Consider the following 18,444-nt stretch of genomic DNA (forward strand, 5'->3'; position numbering starts at 1 on the left):
TTAGTAAAACCAATATGATGTGAACACTATGTGACAGAAGTTGTTTGTTATTAAGAGAGAGAATCCCATCTCAGAGAAGCTTGTCATCCTAGAGAGACAAAATCACACAAAGTAATTTTACTTGTATCATAGCTTTTTCACTGTTGACTAAATTTTTGACAGCTGGTTTCATGTTAAATATTAACAACACTTTTGTTTGTGTGCATGTCTTCAGTGGGTTGTGTGCCCCGAGTTTTCCTTATGAAAGCAAAGAGGCTTTTCCATGGTAGCACTATCCATATCTAATTAAGAAGCAATTCAGTAATTGTAAAGTAAAGCAGTCAAAATAAGCGAGACAGCTGATTAATCAAAGAAAATGACTATTTTTAGTTTAATAGGTCATAGTAAGATGTTGATTATACATACATTTTATGAAATGAGCAGGTTGGGCCAATTCTTGCACTCTGGCTATCACTGTTGGAGCAGAGTATGAATATTTAGTCATGTCTTGGAGCCATTATTCCCTGAATTTGTGACAAAGGCCTGTAAGATCACACAGTTAATACCGTTGGATGCAGGTGTTCAATTAAAGCATTGTTTGCTTCTTATTTGTTGTTTCAGGTTATCATTGTTCATTCTTCCTAGATGCCATAAGATGGGCATCAAAGGGATGCAGTTAGCACAGCTGACTGGTCAAATAAGAATCATCAGGTCATGCCAGAAAATCCATCTTATGCATGCTAGTACTATAGATATAAATACCTCTACAGATTTCCCCAGCCTTGAAAAACTATCAATAGAAATTCTCCCAACATAAATCTTCTCTCTCCCAATGGGCCTTTTATCCTCATAAGTCCTTATACCACTTCCACCCTCCTCCATCTCTTTCCCCCCGCTAAAAATGAGAAAAGTAAGCCAAGCAAAACATAACCAATAGGCAAGAGCCTCCTGCAGCCTATTAGATCAATCCATCTTGAGCTATATATTTTAAGATACATATTTATCTGTTCATTCTAAGCTCTCACGTTTATGGGCCTAATGAGTAAAAAGGCACAAGGTCAGAATAAATTAATGATATTGCAATAAGGAATCAAATCTACCAAAGCAAAGCCAGTACTCCTGAGCCTCTTGCCAAACTGGCTTTGTCCATTGTAGAATATCATTCCTCATCTGTCCTCTTGAGTTCTCACCTTTACAAGGGCAGCAAACATGATACAAAGAAAATTAATCCTCCAAACAATGTAATGTGTATATAGATGTCCAGCTCTCATCTGTGGAGCTCTTCCCACACATTCTTCCCTCCTCCCCATCTTCCCCAAACTAGAGATAATCCTGCTCTGCCAGCTCAGGTTAGAAGAACCTAAGCCTTGCATGAGAGGTGTGTTTCCTGGTAAGCCTCTTCCCAAATTACATTATCTGAAAATCTACAAACTTTCGCAGCAAACCATCTCAGCTTGCTTTAAAAAAAAAAAAAAGTGAGGAACCTTTATGACATGGTACCAGGGTTGAATATTACACAGTGGCTCCAATGAACTTAATAGACTGTTTTTCTGCATCAGCCCTGGATTTTATGGCTTTGTTGATAATCATGGGATTATCTAGGCATTTTCTGGATCCACTATGTAGAACGAGATTGGAAGTAAATTATTTCTCTCTGTTAGAGATCAACATTTTTACCTTCAAGGGGCTGTTCTCATGATTCCACCATTGGAGGGTGATTCTCTTAAGACTGCCAGATGACTGAGCTGTTCAAACAACAGACCATGGACTACATAAGAATTTACTTTCCTCCACCACTGATACAGTGGTCCCTGAATATCTCTGTGCCAGAGAGACTGAAGACTAGAAGTTGATCAGGTAGAGTCTCCTGGTATGACTGGATAGAAGGTCTTTGATTTTACTTTTGTGGCAAAGTCAATTAATGGGTATATTTATATTTGAAAATGTGAATTGACCTTCACTATTGTATGTTGCGTTTCCTGGGTTGAACATTTTTGAAAGGGCTGTGACAGACATTAGATAAATAAAATAAATGCATTTTAGGACTTCTACTTCTGCAATTTGCTTTGGGAAGATCCAGGAATGTTTAGGGAAGAGCAGGGAAAACTGTCACATCATAGAACAGTCTGCGAGAAATATACCATCCACTCGCACACAGTCTTCATCTCTGAGTTTTCATTTTTTGCCAGTTCTGATTTTCCTGGGTTTTTTTCTTTTTTTGCTAATGCATCATGAAGTATAATACTACAGTGATTTTATTTTGTTAAGTCAGAAAGAAGATTTTAATACAGTTCTTTGATTTGGCAATATTGACTTTAAACTATTTAAAAGGGGCACTGATGTGGGAGCATAGTATCTCCACCTGAGTTGCCCAGAGAATGCATATTGTTTGTTTGTTTGTTTGTTTGTTTGTTTGTTTGTTTTTGGAGGGGAGGGTAGTCATTGTGTCATCAGTGATCAATGTAGAGAATGCAGAAACGTCAGTTGCTTAGACACTTTTAAAGCAGTTATAAAAGAAGCATCTGGGAGCCAGACTTTTCCTGTGGAAACATGACAACAACTGTATTGTGTTTCCTTTCACTAAAGTGAGCTCTGCTGAAATGACTTCCCTTGTAGTCTTCCGACTCCTGAACTGAATTTATGCAGAAAAGGGACAGCCTGTAAATTTGAATACTTTAACCCCATAAATTACTATGGGATATTTTGTGGTTTAAACGAGCTGCTTTCATTCTGATGCTGTGTATGAAAATATTATGTCATGTCACGTTGTCGTAATTAGGAATATATTGCTTGCAGGACTGGCTTTTAAACTAAGACCTTGCTGCTAATAAATGTATATGGGAAACTACATGACATACAAAGACTTTCTTTCCTTTATTATGTAAGTTTAAGCCACTGAAATATAGTCCATATATGCTGTATAATGACTTTTTTAATATTACATTATAATATAAGGCTTAGTTGTTTACATATTTGGTTGCTAAATCTATTTATGTAGAAAACGCTTTAAATATACTCTAGTATTTTAATATCCACCACATTAATTAAAACTGAGAATTTTTACACAACTGAAAAATAAATTCATTGGTGTAATGAATTCATTTAACTCTTTATAAAGTTCATATGTGGGCACAGTGCAGGCAGAAACACACACAGGTAAGATATATGTAGATTCAAATTTCTTTGGCAGTCAATGAATATTTGGCAAAACCATCCAGTATCTACATTTCAGCTACTCGTTTACATTTTGCTTAGTAATTAAAGATAAACTTTAAAAAAATCCAAAGATAGGCTCCTTACTTCACTTGACTAAACGATTGATTAAACCAGGGGCATCAAAGATGCGGCCCACAGAGCCTTATCATCCAGCCTGTGGGTCTTAGACCAGCACCACGCACCCCATGTCCTACCTCCAGTCCTATGCGCTACAGGTGGCCTGTGAGGCTGGAACCAGTGTACACAACACACAGCATGCAGGACTGGTCCAGGGTGGGTGCCATGTGAAGTGTGTGGCCTGGACCAGCTCTGCGTACTGTGCAGTATGGCTGCTGGTTCCAGCCTTGCACATTGCATGCAGCATTTCTCAGACTGGCTCTGTGCATCCTGCTCCAGGGCACACAGTGCCTGCAGGTCAGTCCAAGGCACAAGCTGCATGTAGTGCCCACCCTGAACTGGTGCTGCAAGCTGGATTTAGTGCACCAGCTGGTCTGTAGACCTAAATCCTATTTCAGGAATTTGCTGGCTCCCAAAATGGGATGCTCCCAAATATGTGCAAATAAATAACTTACAGTGAGTTAAAGGGAGCAATAACTTATATTATGTCCAATACTGCATATTTATCGGTATTCCTCTTCATACCTGTTAAGTAAAACTAAACCCTTAGTGACTTGGCCCTCTTTTGTTGAAGGATAAACTAATGTGGTTTAGCTCCTTACCACAGAAGTAGAGGTTTACTGATGCATCAGTCTGATATTGGATTGGCACAGATATAAAGAAAATTGAGTGTATCAAAAATCAGCCTGATGTAGACAGTTAATTTAACCAATAAATGCCTGTGCATATGCACAGCCACAGCATAACACTTACACAGTGAGGAGCACAGCCCAGTAGCACGGAGAGCTGGTAAGTCTGTGGTGGAAAGGGAGGGGAAAGAGAAGGGCATGTGGTGGGGCAGATCAAGGCCCCCACAGTGAGGTCGAATATACTCAGAGGGTGGTGGTGGACGGGTCATGACCCCATAGCCAATTTGCAATCCATCTGACTGTGTAAGCATCAATGCCACAGTCACCTAGTTTTTTAATGAGGATGGGGTGGTCGACAGGGTCAAAGGCCTTGCTGAAGTCCAGAAAGACTACATCCACGGCGACACTTGCATCCAATGCTTTTGTGACAAAGGGCAGGCGGCATAAGGCACCTGGGATTCCCACGCAGTCTCCCAATCCAGGCACAAACCGGGCCCAGGCCTGCTTATAGGCAGATTGATGCAGGGTGAGGGTAAGCTGCCACTGTGGGCTGCAGCTGGGGCAGCGTCAAGCTCTTCCTGGCTGAGGGCTGGGCCAGGGCTGTAGTGGTGCTGGGAGAGGGGCTACAGCAAATTTTAGGGTAGCTGCAGCTTCCCCTCCTAGTGCTGCCACTGGCCACCCTGAGTGCAGCCTGCCCCAGCCCCCACCTGGAAGAGCCCAGTGCCACCCCAGCCCATAATGGCAGCCTGCCTTGCCCCACCCCTACAGATCCAGGGTACACCCTCCCTTCTCCTGCCATGCTCTCCCAGGTTGCACAGAGCAGTGAGCGCCACCCCCCGCACCCCCTGGATGAGCTGCAGCTCTGTCCAGCACCCCGCCCTGGCTGGGCAGTGCCTGCCCCAGCCCCACTCTTCCCTCACCACAGGGGCCTTAGGCTGCCCCCCCATTGCCCCTTTCTTCACCCCTCTCCTTCCACCATAACAGACTTACCAGTTGCAAACAGCTCTCCATGCTGTATTGGAAATCGGATTGGTATTGGCCAATACGCCTCCTTAAAAATCAGCCATATCCATCAGCTCCCAAAATCTGTATTGGTGCACCCCTACTTAGAGGGAGTGGAGGAACATGGGCAGTTATTGCTGAGCAGCTGACCACAGTAGGTTCCTTCAGTTAATTTAGGAAATAGTTGCAAGCAGTCCGGAGTGGTGAAACTTGTTTACATAAACAATAACTGAACAGTTTTTAATATTGATAACATTTGTAAAAGGCATGCTGTATACCAACAACATACAGTCAGGAAAAGGCTAAACATCTTAATTCTAATGGATCTTTCCCTTCTAATTTCTGTTATTTAGCTTTGTTGTTGTGTGCATATCTGTGATTGAGCTTGCTTACGATGACCTTTATCTTCAATCGTGAGGAGAATAACTGTTAAAGAGTCTGTCTTCATGAGGAAATAAAAAGGTCAAACCAAAGCCCAGCTTATATATTTTTTTATGCAGTGTCCATTGCCTTTTGGCATATTTATGTTGAATGTTATTAATATAATGACTTGACATTTTATTTTAGAACATTAGGTCAAAGGAATTCCACAGCTCTTTAAAAAAAAAAAAAAAAAAAAGTCTTGGATGTTCCCACCTACTTCTTCAGATAATTCTCCCCATCCCCAATACTGTTACTAGCATAGACAGCATTTGAAATTCTGTTGTAAAAATAGTATTACAAGTAACATACTAATTTCCCTTGTAGCCCTGAGGGTTCGGATAGATGAAATAATTATGCTGAATTAAAAGGGAAATGAAAGTAAGAAGAGTCAGTCAACTGATCTGCTACAACTGGTTCATCTATCTTCTCTGTCCCACACTAAGTGGAAGTTTAAATTGGGGCAGTTTACTCCTGGATGAAATAGTTGCTAAATTACTGTAGTTTAGTTTCCATTTATGCCAAGATAAAGCAAACGCAAAAGAGTATCAGTAGGTGATCTTGATAGCCAATAAGTCCCCTACCACACTTTTAAATTAGTATAGTTGTTTAATCTGTTCATACCCCTTACTGGCAAGCTTTTAATTCTCCTATATCTAAGTCAATTTAGCAAAGTGGAAGTAATTCCAATATCCCCTTTTTTTCAAAAGGGGGTTTTAAATGTTTTTGTTCTGGAGGGGATGGAGTTACAAACTCAGATGTGAGTCATAACATGATGTGCAGCTGTAACATTTAATAGAGTCACTTATACCTTCACTGAAGATTGGCTGTTTTGCAAAGAGAGCTCAGAGCAGCAAGCAAAGTTCAGGAAGCTGTAACATATTCATAATGAAAACCATGAAGTACTCCTACCCTGTCGGTTATTCTTGTGTCCTAGTGAAAACAGTCTGTGTTGTCATTCAGGTAGCTGAGAATTTTTTTTAGTATTCCAATACCTTGCTCTTAGAAGTCTGCAGGGTCTTGTAGGGCCTTGGAGACGGAGCAATTTTAATTCCTTAGCTACAGCCCTTCTACCTGATGAATGAAGGGAATCAATGGCATTTTGAAGAGGGTTTAGTCCATAACTTAATTGTTTATGACTACTGAAAGGGACCTTAATAGAAAAGGACAGAGATGGGATGTTTTAAAAATTAGGGGGGGAAATGTATGTTCAGCATATAAGAAGGGCATCCAGTAAAGTATGTTTGGATTTCTTGAAAACATTATAGAATTATGCATAACTGATTAAGAAGATTCAGCCACTGATGGTGCAGCCAAAGACCAAGTGTAACCATGCACTGGTTCACAACAGCTGTGGATGTTATTGCCACAAAAAAAAAAAAATTCCCCAAACACTCAAAATAGCAAACTAAAATTGTTTAATTTCTCTAACTTCTGGGAAATAGCTGTTTCCTTTCCTTTCTCCTTTTCTTATTCTGTTGCCTGCAGAATGAACTCCACAGCCAAACTGTCATAATCTTCATGTTCCTAAAATACTTTGCACTGCAGGAGTTTTACACCTTGTCCTTTCAGTTGGGTCCCTAACAGGTTACCTAATATTACATCCCCACCATTCCTCATGAGGAGAAGGACATTACCAGATTGAAGGGGGTATATGACAAAATGTAGATAGAAATGAAATATTCTGTGATTCAGTGACTCTCAACTGTGGTGCCTTGTGATCCTTTTGAGGGTGGTGTGAGGTGCCATGCAATGTTAGCCCGTTTAGATGTACAAACCAGATTCACAAGATAAACCATGATATTTCCAAGAGAAATCAATAGCATCAAAAACATTCTGTTCTGTTGTGACCTTTCTGATTTCTTGCAACAGAAGAATTGCTCAAAAAAAAAAAAAAAGAATTGCTCAAAAAGTGAAAACAGAGCTGGCACTTTCTGAGCGGTGCCTGGAGTAAAAAAAATAAGGTTGATAACCACTAGTGTAAGTATTTAGATTTTCCATTCTCCATCGCCATAGTATCAATGTGCTTCTCAAATGTTGCTGAACTAATTTCAGAAATACTCTCATTAGGTATGGAGGATTATACATGTGTTCCATGTATATCGTTGCAGTCCAAAGCAGGATTCAAACCTAGTGCAGTTAAGGATTGACACGACACCTCATTCAATTAGTGACAGAAAGGCTTTAATGACTATACCACAAATGAGCTATAAAACTAAATGACAGAAAAAGACTCCTACCCAATATTCAGTAAATGAGCTATCACAGAAGTCCTAATATAAGTTAGCTGCAATAGTGTCTCTCACCAATGCAGGCAGGAAGCAGGTTCAGTCTTTGCAGCCTTCACTGGGCTTGGATCTGTTGCCAAGAGTGATCAGCTGGGCACAGGTTACAGTGTTGCTGTAATTTTTCTCTCTCCTGAAACATGTATTTTCCCCACAACTCTCTTTCATTCTTATACTCTTCAACTGTATGGCTTCAAAGCATTCCTCCTTGATGGCTGGTTGATTAAAGTATGAATAAAGCAGGGAGGGACCATCGTATTACAACTGCTTAGACCCTGTTTTGGGTTGTCCAGTTGTGAAACTTGTTTTTGATCAGTCCAGAGGTTACACTTCAGTCAAATGGGATGGGTCTTGATTGACTGAATAGGGTACCTTAGGGCATTGATCATAAGACACTGTTTTGGGTAGTTGTTTTAACAGTGAGGCAGAACCCAAACTATTCTTAACTGGTGATGGTCTATTGGGAGCACTCGCAAAACCCCAAATAGACATTGAATGTCTATTCCAAGAAATATGCCTTAATGAAGGGAGGATGTGTCAGCAAGGAGGATACAGTCATGGCGGGAGATGCAGTTATTTATGAACCGTTTAGCTTTATAAAACACTGGGTACATTTGCAACTAACACAGGAGATGAAATCAGTTGGGATTGCTTCATTTCTCGTGGTCCCAGTCACAATCTTGCATTCTTGTGCAAGATGCACTGTTGTTGTAATTTGGCCATTTAAATGTGTGTAGGTCCAGCCAAGCTTTCATGGTCATCATATATGAGGGGCTGAGTTACTTCCTACACAAGCCATTGTTCATTGGAGCCAGGAAGACAACTTATTCTGCACAACTTCTTGTGTATCTAACTCAGGCAGGGGGTATAAATACTTATCAATCCTGCACATGTCCTTAGTTCCATACAGAAGCTGTGATGGGGTCAAACCACCAAGGGCAAGATTCTCCTTCCAACAAGGTAGCATAGGGGTGCTGTTCAAGGAATGTTTCTTAATTGTAGGATTAAAGCTGTCTTTTGAGGACTGTCTTCCAAATTGTGGACTGAGGAATAGGTGATAGGTTGGACTTCAACTAATAGTGTTCTAGAGATTTTGGACATAGCTGTAACCTGGGAAAGATGCTTGGGTAAGCCTCCAAGCTGAGAACTTTTCAGCATCTATAGCAGAACAGGATTAGAAGGAGGTTGCCAATGGTGGTGTCATAAAGCCACCATTGGCTTTATGGTGTCATAAAGCCACCATACCACCTAGTGGTCCAATATTCTATGCTAAGACTCTTAGAGATGTGATGAGTTTTAACTTTTGAGATTTTTCTGAATCGCCCTGCAGCTCCAGCAGCGATAAAGACCGTATTGGCAGCTATCCTTAGATGTGCAAAGAACTTTTGCAAATCACCCAGAAGTGGCAGTCGCCCAAAGAGGAATGCCAGAGCACTAGACTTTGGGCCCTCCTTTTTTATATAGCAATCATTAGCTCTGGCTGTTTCCTAGTAAGCTTTTAGAGGTCAGGGAGAGAACTGTACAAGATAGTGCTAATTAGCTAAGTAGCAGCCTCTGTTAGGAAACACAGGAAGTCCTTTAATCTTCAAGGAGGTTTTTTCTTTTTACTTTATTCAAGTGCTGGGATTTGTAATCTAGGCTTCCTGAGACAATACTTTATTGCTTGTAACAGAACAAGCCTGTGAAAATCTGCTGGTATGACAGAGGTGCAAAGAGAAAGCAGTATTATGTTGAAACATGCACTTATGCTTGCCAAACCTGTAATTCTAGCTTTGATTATTCTTGAATAATTAATTCAGACATAGTAGGAATGAATCACTGGTGAGATATTTAGAGCTTTTATTTTCCCTGCTTGGAATCCATCTTGGATTACATATGACTGAGAAGAAATGAGGGCCCCAGACTGGCATGGCTTCCAGCCTCAACAAAAGCCAAAGTCATTCTATGCATGTAATATCCTATATAACAAGATTTTTATTGGCCATTATCGGGACATTTTTCCATTTATGCCACATTTCCCTCCAACTATAACAAAGATGATTGTACCCACTTACCAGCTCTTGCTTGTGGCCATATCCCAGGTTCATTCCCAAATACTTCCGGGACTGTCCCAATTTCATTTGGCCAACTCCAGGGTGTGGTCCGGCACTTGGATCTCTACTTTTGCACTAGTAAGTTCTACTTTCTTCTCTCTGCCTTTGTAAAATTAATTTTCTGTTCATGAGCTAATCTACCACGTCAAGGGCTGTACTTCGAATATTGGCAATCACAAGTCTTGCTGAAGCCTCAGGCAATAAGTAGATGAGGAGTTGTTGAACTTATGGCTCCTGTGCTTTGGCTTGCGGTAGTCAGGTCTTAGGTTGTAATACATTCATTGCGCTGAGGCCATCTGCTTTATCCCCACTCCATCAGCATCTTGGAGATGTTTCCGTTTGCATCTCCCGAAGTCAATATCCCTGCTGTAGTCAAAGCAGAAGTTAACTATTCTCTTCCCCCCACCCTGCCACATCAGTCTAGTTAGCAGCATGATGAGGGTATTTTTTCTAGGGGTGTTTTGCTGAAGGTTACAAGGTAAGGTTACAAAGAGAACAGGCTGCAGGCAGTGAAGGGTTCAATGCCAAGCCGATTTATATAAAGTAGCTCTCTGCATGCAGGCAAGTAGAAAATGAGAAGATGGAAAGGCTATAAAATATAGGCCTAGGGACATTGGGGAACTTTCAGAATCTAAATTCTGCTAGCCAGGTTTTGGGTGCAGACATGACATTTATAACCGAGTCGACTCACATACGTTGTTGAAGCTTATACCAGTTTAAATCACACCACTATTCATAAGAAAGTGAGGAGTAACTATATGCTTGTGACTAGTTGTCTGCTGCTCTAGTGCTGTAGTTCTCAGCCTTTTTTGGATGTAAGACACCCCTCACTGGACTCAATGCACTCCTCATTGGATACAAGATACCTCTTCATAACTTTTGTGAATTGAATGGTATCCAGTTTCAAAAACTAATTTATATATTACTGTGCTTACCTCCTTGTAGAGGGGCAGGGAAGTTGGGGTGGGGGATCAGCCAAGCAGCACAAGTCTGAGCCTGCGCTTATCTGCTTATCTCTCTACATTTTCTAGCTTACCTCCTCAAACCTTGTAGCACCCTTCAAAGGATCTGGAGAATCATTGGTTGAGAATCATTGCTGTAGTTGGTGTTATCCCAGGGTAGAGGTTTGCCGGTGCAAGCCAGCTTCCCCACCACCAAATGGCCAAGCATTATAGGATCTGGATTATAGTAGCACCTTCTGTGAGCAGCCAGTTTGGGACAGTTGGTCATGTGTTGGTTCTAGTCCAGAGTAAATTCCTGGGTAAATTACTCTGTGGCAATGGCATCATACGCCTGCATTCTTAAACTGTATCCTTACTAAAAAAATGGACACATCAGAACCTGCTGTAAAGCAAGCCCAGGCTATTTGTAACACCACTAGTTGGTCAAGTAAGTTTGGATTTGAAGGACATACAAGCATGAGCATAAAGGTTTTGTATGGTGACAGGGGTTTGAACTAGGATGCAGGTAAGAGCCTAGGGTATCTGAAGACATATATCAAGAATTCTGCAAACTTTCTACTGATTCACCAGTCAACTAGAGAGTATTCACTTCAGAGACTGTAAGGGTAACAACTTGTGCAGGGTATGGGAGAACTGTTGCTGCTTTCTTCTTTGTCCCCCCACTGCTCTGTGCTTGAGTCCTCACTGCTAGTGTTGGTAGGTTGGGTGACACATGGGCCTAAATTTAAGGGGGATAAATATGGATATAAGCATTTTTCCCCTTAATTGCTCCTTATTTTTGGTCCTTTAACTCCTTGCTACAGGAACTTTTGTAAAAGCTAGTTCTTGCTATTTTGTAAAACTGCATAGCTGGACAGATTTATGTTCCTTATTAGGGTAATAATCCATCTGTTCCAGAGCAAGATCAATTTGTAAAATTGAATTTATAAATCTGGGAGAGAGAGGGCCTTGACTCTTCCCCACAGTAAGCATTTACTCATTTTTCTTGAGAGTTCCCATTTGCAGTCACATGGGGTTATTTTAAGAAAAAGATATATCGTGGTGAAACTGTGAATTTCTCACCAGTCAGCTGTTAATAGGTGCTCATACCTTTTAATTATATGTGAGCAAATTAGCTATGTTTGTAACCATAATGTTTCAGTTTCTTTTGAGTTCTTCCTGTGTATGCATGTGACTTCCATTTTGAGTGCACTGAGACACTGATTTGTATTCATTTGCTAATACATCTTTTTTTGTAAGGGGGGGGGGGGGGGTCTTTTTTTTTTAAAAGGCAAGCTGTATACTTGTAATTTTTTTGCCACACTGAAATTTTAAATTTAGTTACATTCACATGTATCACAGGTATACACTGCCTGAATTTTTTTTTTCAAATTAGTTCCCTCCGTTGTTTGTTTTTATTTCGACTGATCAAAACATCTCCCAATGATTCATCTAACAATATGTGATTGGAATCAAAACTTTGTATGTTGTTAGAGTTCCATGCTGCAGCTGAGAGGCATGTAAATACAAGCTGCTTATTTGCAAGAAGCTTCCAGATTTGCAATATGATTGCTATGGAAACCACATAATGAAAAGCTTATAACCATCTGTGTGGTTTGATGGATTTTGCTGCATAGCTGAGCTGTTTTTGTTTACTGTTGTTAAAGTGTTGAATAGAATATATTAACCCACAAACTGTGATTATCCAGGGTGTTAATTAATTTTGTGTAATGACAGTGTCTATCTCAAATAAAACAATGCAATAAAATACTAGCTAATAATAATATTAATTTAATAACTAATGTATGTATGTGGACAAATATAAGACTTTGCGGGAGGACAATTGCTGCCTTTATACATATTTATCTTGAAGAGTACCAAGTCTGTTGCAGGAATGCATTAAGCAAGCCAAACTTTAGTCCATTTTTATATTCACATAGTTTGAATTTTCCTTTCAGAAGAACAATGTGGAAGAAAAATTAATTGATATGTCTAGAAACCAGATACTCCTGTATTCATTCTACTTATTTTAAATCACAGGTGCAAGTAGAATCATGTGTATATGGGAAATGCCTCTGGCAATCAGCTGTTAGTAATTTTCCTGTTTAACCTGCAGTATAAGAACCACTGGGGAAGGGAGGGGAGCACACTTTAATACATGTAGTCCTTCACTGTTCTGTCACCATAAGAATAATATTAATAACAAATCTTTACCTTTCTGCTATAGAGAGACATGCTATCAGAGTGTCTGAAGATCACTGGAGTATAGCGTATAATCTATTTTTCTAGGACCAGATGCATTTCATTGGGTCACATACACAGTTCATTTAAAGGTCACTGGTTTGATCAGAGTTCCTGTTGATTTAGAGAAAAAAATGGAGAAACACCTCTTTTCCCACAAAGGTGAAAAGGGGAGGAGAGAGTAAGGATAATACTATAATTATTTTGGAGCTTTCTATGACTCCCTGTGACGCATTATCTTGACAATGCAGTGTGACTTTTGTACTGTTAACTGTCACTAAGTGAAGAAACTGTAGGTAGGGGCAGCAAGTCCTTTATCTCTAATTAAACAATTTTGTTAGATCTAAATTCTTATTATTTCACTGACATGGAGAACCTCTGGGGTTCACAAAAAACAAGTTCAGACTTTTTTCTCCTCTTGCACTTAAAATAATAATGCTTTCTAAACAATGTGATTGCACATTTCTTTTTCTGGAAGTGGAAAGCAGTTGTTTATGAACTTGTTTATGAACCCACAATTATTTAGAAGGATCTTTTAAAGCCTTCACTGCCTTACATTCTTTTTAAATTAAGGGTAGAGGGCAAAATACCTTCAAGGAACAGTTGGTATAGATAGTAATATATTGCATAAACATTATTAACAACAACAATTCTATAGTCTCAAATGTCAAAACTTAAAAAAATCCATTTTTGATGCCTTCTCTCTCAACTGGAACTGAGTGATTAAAATGTAATGTGCCACAGGTAAAAAAGATGACCGTTGGTGGGATAATAATGCTTGTAACTGGCATAAGACTGGCATCTAAACCACAGGGTGAGAGTGCCTCCTGGTGCCTTTGAGAGAATATAGGGATATTTTATGCTGTTTTTGTTCTACTTTTAAAATGTATTTAAAAATAACTAGTCATATAAACATAATGAAATGTGTACCAAATATGGTACCAACTGCAGAATCAGTTTTAAATGTCTCCTTTTGCCTTAAGTTTTAGTATTGTAGCATTAGATTGACCCTTTCTATTATTTTCTTATTTTGGGTCAAAGAGCTATTTGTATGTCTCAACCTAATGTCTATCTTTGCCAGTGGTATCGGATCAGAAAGAATCACAGCACTGAGTGCCTAGCAGCACATAGTTCTGTGCACAGTACATCACAACCTTGTTTCTCAAAATTGTGTTGTACTTTGCAACTGTAGAGCCCCAATCCTGGAAAGTTATGCATGTGATTTAAGTTATACAAGTGGTCCATCTGAATTCATCAGGGTGTACTTTTGTGCTTAAACATCTGTTGGAAAGTTTGCAGGATGGAAATGTTAGGGCATAATGTAATTTGTGTAGAATTCCAACTATACTGTCACCCCCTAAAACAACCCCAGCAGACGTGATCACATGTTCACACCAAAAAATTACCCTTCTCTGCCTAACAGACTATGATCTAAAACCCTTGAATAACCTGTTTACGAGAGATGTTTTGAATTAAAGCCTTGATTTTTGCATCTACTCTGTATTAACAACATAATATCAGAATTAGTGGCTGAAATGTGTGTGGACTTCAAAAGCCAACGTGTATTATTAGTACAAAATATAGCAGATAGCAGTAGTGAAATAATTTATAAGTATTGGAAGTGTACTTCTACTTTGAAAAATGTGTTTGCCAGTATATCATCTTTTACTTAACTGATGAAGGAACAGCTGTGTTGTGCTGTTATATAATGGCCAGGATAAGTCTGTATACACTTCATTTTATCCTTACAAAAATACAAAGTCTCTCCCTTTTGATTCCTCAACAGAATTATTAACTAAAATACCTATATGGTAGTTGTTTTCTTGTTCCTATACAGAGTGGGTTGTATATAAGAGTAGGGGTGGGGGAAGTTTCATATCTGTGCCATACTCCTGTTCCCGCTCTCATTCTATACCTCAGCTATGGAGATTCCAGAGGGGTCCAGCTCTACATTGACAAGAGCACGGGGGTGGTGGGGCGCGTGTCAGGCGGAACGTGTACACATGTCTAAGTTAACTTAAAATAAAGTGACTTAATTAAGTCAACTTAAGCCATGTTGGAGTGTACGCACATACAGCTCCTTGACATGGTGACAGTCATCTTATGAGGCCTCCCCTGCCAGGAGCCCCTTGGAGCCCCTTAGAGTTGACTTAACTAATGCCACTCAACATCATACACTTTAGAAGTGTATTATCTTGCGCTGCATTTCAGTCAACTCTGCTTCACTTGTGTGTTAACTGTCAGAAAGTTAGTACGTATGTAGGCACTCCTAGGCTCCAAATTTTCTTCTCTCCCAACCTCAAGGACAGAGAATATAGAGTTGATAAAGTCCAGATCTGTATTAACATGTCTGGAACCACCCTTCTTCCCTGAGTCTAGTTTTTGTGTGGGCTCTCATGTCAGCCACTGTAGAGATACTAAATGGATGGTTCTTATAGTAGAGATGCCATCGTACATGCAGGAGAGACCTGCTGGATGACAGCTAAGACAAGGAGGCCCCTTGCCTCCTGTGCATAATCTGGAGGGATAGAATATGCTTACCATTACCCAGCAGGGATAGCAACATCCATACACTTTTTGTATTAAGAATGAATGGGGAAGTTTGCATTGCTGAGTTTCCTTTCCCTTATCCTAGAAAAAAAGATTTGCATTGGAGAAGGAAAGTCCAGTTCTAATTGTTTTAGAAGTCATTGAGAGAAAGCAAACTTAAATTCCCGTAATGCCATTTGCACAATAGAATAAAAAGGGCCATATAAATACAACAGGTGTTTGTAATTGAGCTTTTAAAATGTATTTAAAAAATCCTCAGAATTTTATACAAATGCAGAATAATTTGGCTTTATGGCAAACATGCTTTCCAGTTAAAAAAAATGCATAGTGCATTTTATAAACTGACACAGGCTGTAATTCCTATTAGTTAAAGTGTCCCTTTAGCATTTCATTTGCAATTGTGTGTTTTGCAGAGGAAGAAGAGAGAGCTCCTGCAAAGACTGAAGCACCAAGGAAGCTGAGCCAAGAGAATGTTACTAGTGTTTCAGGTAATTGAAATGTTTCTTCTTTATGTTGTATGTTTCTTTACCTTTTATTTTCCTGTCTTTTTTCCTTTCGGTTTAGTAAATAATGTTTTCATAGCTCCAAAAATTGTCTGTTTCATCAGGATATTTTATGGCAGCAAAACTGCTTAGCACCACTTAGGATGCATGAAAACCATTTGAGAAGGATTTATAAAGTAAGCCAATTTATACAAGGTATTCCTTCCTGAATTACTTTGTAACGACTCAATTAGCTTTCATTTCTGCACAAAGGAGATTTAGTTGCATAAATTAGCTTATCATCATTGAGGAAGTGTCACTGCTAAAGGACAGTTTATAGATACAACATGCAGTTGCTGTCAGACCTATAAGAATGTAATATAGACATCTGTGTATACTTTGTGCTTGGGCAGAACAGACTTCTGCCATTCAGAGACTAACAGGGGACAACAAGTTGCCCAGGGGACTGGCAATGTAGACGTCTCTGAAAAGGTCAACTTGACACAGGCTCTGACAATCGACCCAGAGCTCTGTCTTCTTTGATAAAAATCAGATAAACTTAAGACCGCTAATTGATCTGCAGCCTGTTTAAATGTTGGCCATGCATATCTTCATTGCATATGATTACCACAGAAAGCAAATGAATTGGGTAAGAAATGCCAGAGTCCAGTGACAGCAGCATAAAAATTGGAAAAGGACACAAATGCTCGGGAAGACTGTGAAGGATATTGTCTTTGCCTGAGCTTGGCAAACTGCCCTTGTGCTAATTATTATTGGGGCTGGAAAAAATAACCTCATATACTATGTAAAGTCATTTGGTCGGGATACTTTTCTTGATGGCAAGACATTTCCAGCTAAGGTAATACAAGATATATACTTGCCTGAGCGCGTGGTCTTCTTGATGAAACATTATTTATTTGACACAAAGTAGAGAAGACTTGCTTTTTACCTTGACTGTACACCCCTTCACAGCGAAACTGTGACCCAAGGCCAGATTTGCCATGTCGTAACTGCGTTCTGCAGTGACATGCAATCTGTACCACCTTCCTCTGTTATGTATGTACTGTACATCATTCTTCCAGTGCTGTCAAGGGAAGGGTGCACAAGAAGAGTGTGTTCGGGAAATAGCTTTGCAGTGGTCTTCCTGCTGCAACATGTGGAGAGGAAACAAGAGGCCTGATTTCCTGATGCATGCAGGAAAGCAGGAACAGGTTGCTATAAAGGATTTTGGTTTGCCTTTTTTGGAAAGGAAATGAGGTTCGGATCATCAGATGTTGTTAGCATTGTATTCCACTAAAAAACACTCATGAAACAACATGACTCAATGAAAACTTAGCACTAGTATTCATTTAGATATTCCAGTAAGTATAGGAGTGTCCCATCAAAATGCTGTGTTAGGGTTAATGCAATTACAACTTGGACAACAGAAATATTTCTGCTCTTACTAATATTTCAGCTCAAAGGAACTTTAAAGGATGTTATTAAAATAACCAAGGTATTAGCACTTTCATTCCTAAGCACAATCCCAACTTCAAGAAGAACTCTATAAATTTTACTGCGGATTATATGATATCCTTGAAATAAAGCACCATAATAATTCTGCCCAGATATGAAGTTAATTTTGGGTAATAGTTGTAAAACATTAGCATAACAGTGACCTCTGACCTTCCTTAGCACTAGAAGTTTGTTTGCTGTATAGGAAAGCGAGTTGACAAGCTTATTTCTACCTTACCAGGCATCTCATCAGATGAACTTCAAACATTCTTGAGTGGGGTTGCAAGTTTTTTGTGTTAGTTTGTCCAACAAATAATACACACACCGGATACTATACTTAGATCTGAATGAGTCTTGAGCACAAGTAAAAAAAAGAAATGTTTTTACCATCTTCTGTAGTGTGTGTGTGTTTGTTTGGGGGCAGTAGGGCACACGTGCACTTGTGTTGCATGTGTGCATACATGCTTGTATATTATGGGAGATGCTGGCATTTCTTTATAGCCCAGTGTTGACATCCAAGCTGCTTATCCTTGTCAGAACTCAATAATTTTGACAGCAGTTTTACATGCTGAATCTTCTGCCAGGCCAGACATTTTCTTTTAAATTGAGAAAACTCAAGGCATTTTGGATATGTGAGGGTTAAATAAAGGTCTTATTTTGAATGGCTTCCTGATGTTTTTTTATCAAATCGTAACTTCACAGCAGTGTATTCGTAAACTCTAAATTCACTTTAATCTCAGTCTTGGTAAAGATTTAAACCAATTTTGAATTATTTGTTGGTTAGATGGATTGAGATTTTTGTTATGGTGGGATAAAAGGAGGGGAAGATATAAGGAGCACACTGGGCTTGTTCATTGACCAAGATCTGCTCCCCAAGTCAGTCCACTAGAATTCCTTTACATGCCTCCTCCTTATCTCATAAGGTCTGCATTCTCTCTTCCTGATGTGGATAGCAAGGGTCAGAAAAGGCCAAAGGAGGAGGAAGTTGTGTGCAT

The 18,444-nt window shown here is 39.6% G+C and overlaps 1 protein-coding gene across 3 annotated transcripts in view; it reads left to right on the forward strand.

Moving 5' to 3' along the window:
• Nucleotides 1–18,444, forward strand: part of SKAP2 (src kinase associated phosphoprotein 2) — a 142,567-nt gene that overhangs the window by 103,850 nt on the left and 20,273 nt on the right. For all 3 annotated transcript variants that reach the window (XM_025207419.1, XM_014521236.2, XM_014521235.2), the window contains one exon: nucleotides 15,887–15,961. In XM_025207419.1, the coding sequence (XP_025063204.1) occupies nucleotides 15,887–15,961 (75 nt within the window). The remainder of the gene's footprint in view (nucleotides 1–15,886; nucleotides 15,962–18,444) is intronic.

Source organism: Alligator sinensis, unplaced genomic scaffold, assembly GCF_000455745.1.
Source record: "Alligator sinensis unplaced genomic scaffold, ASM45574v1 scaffold29_2, whole genome shotgun sequence".
NCBI lineage: Eukaryota > Metazoa > Chordata > Crocodylia > Alligatoridae > Alligator > Alligator sinensis.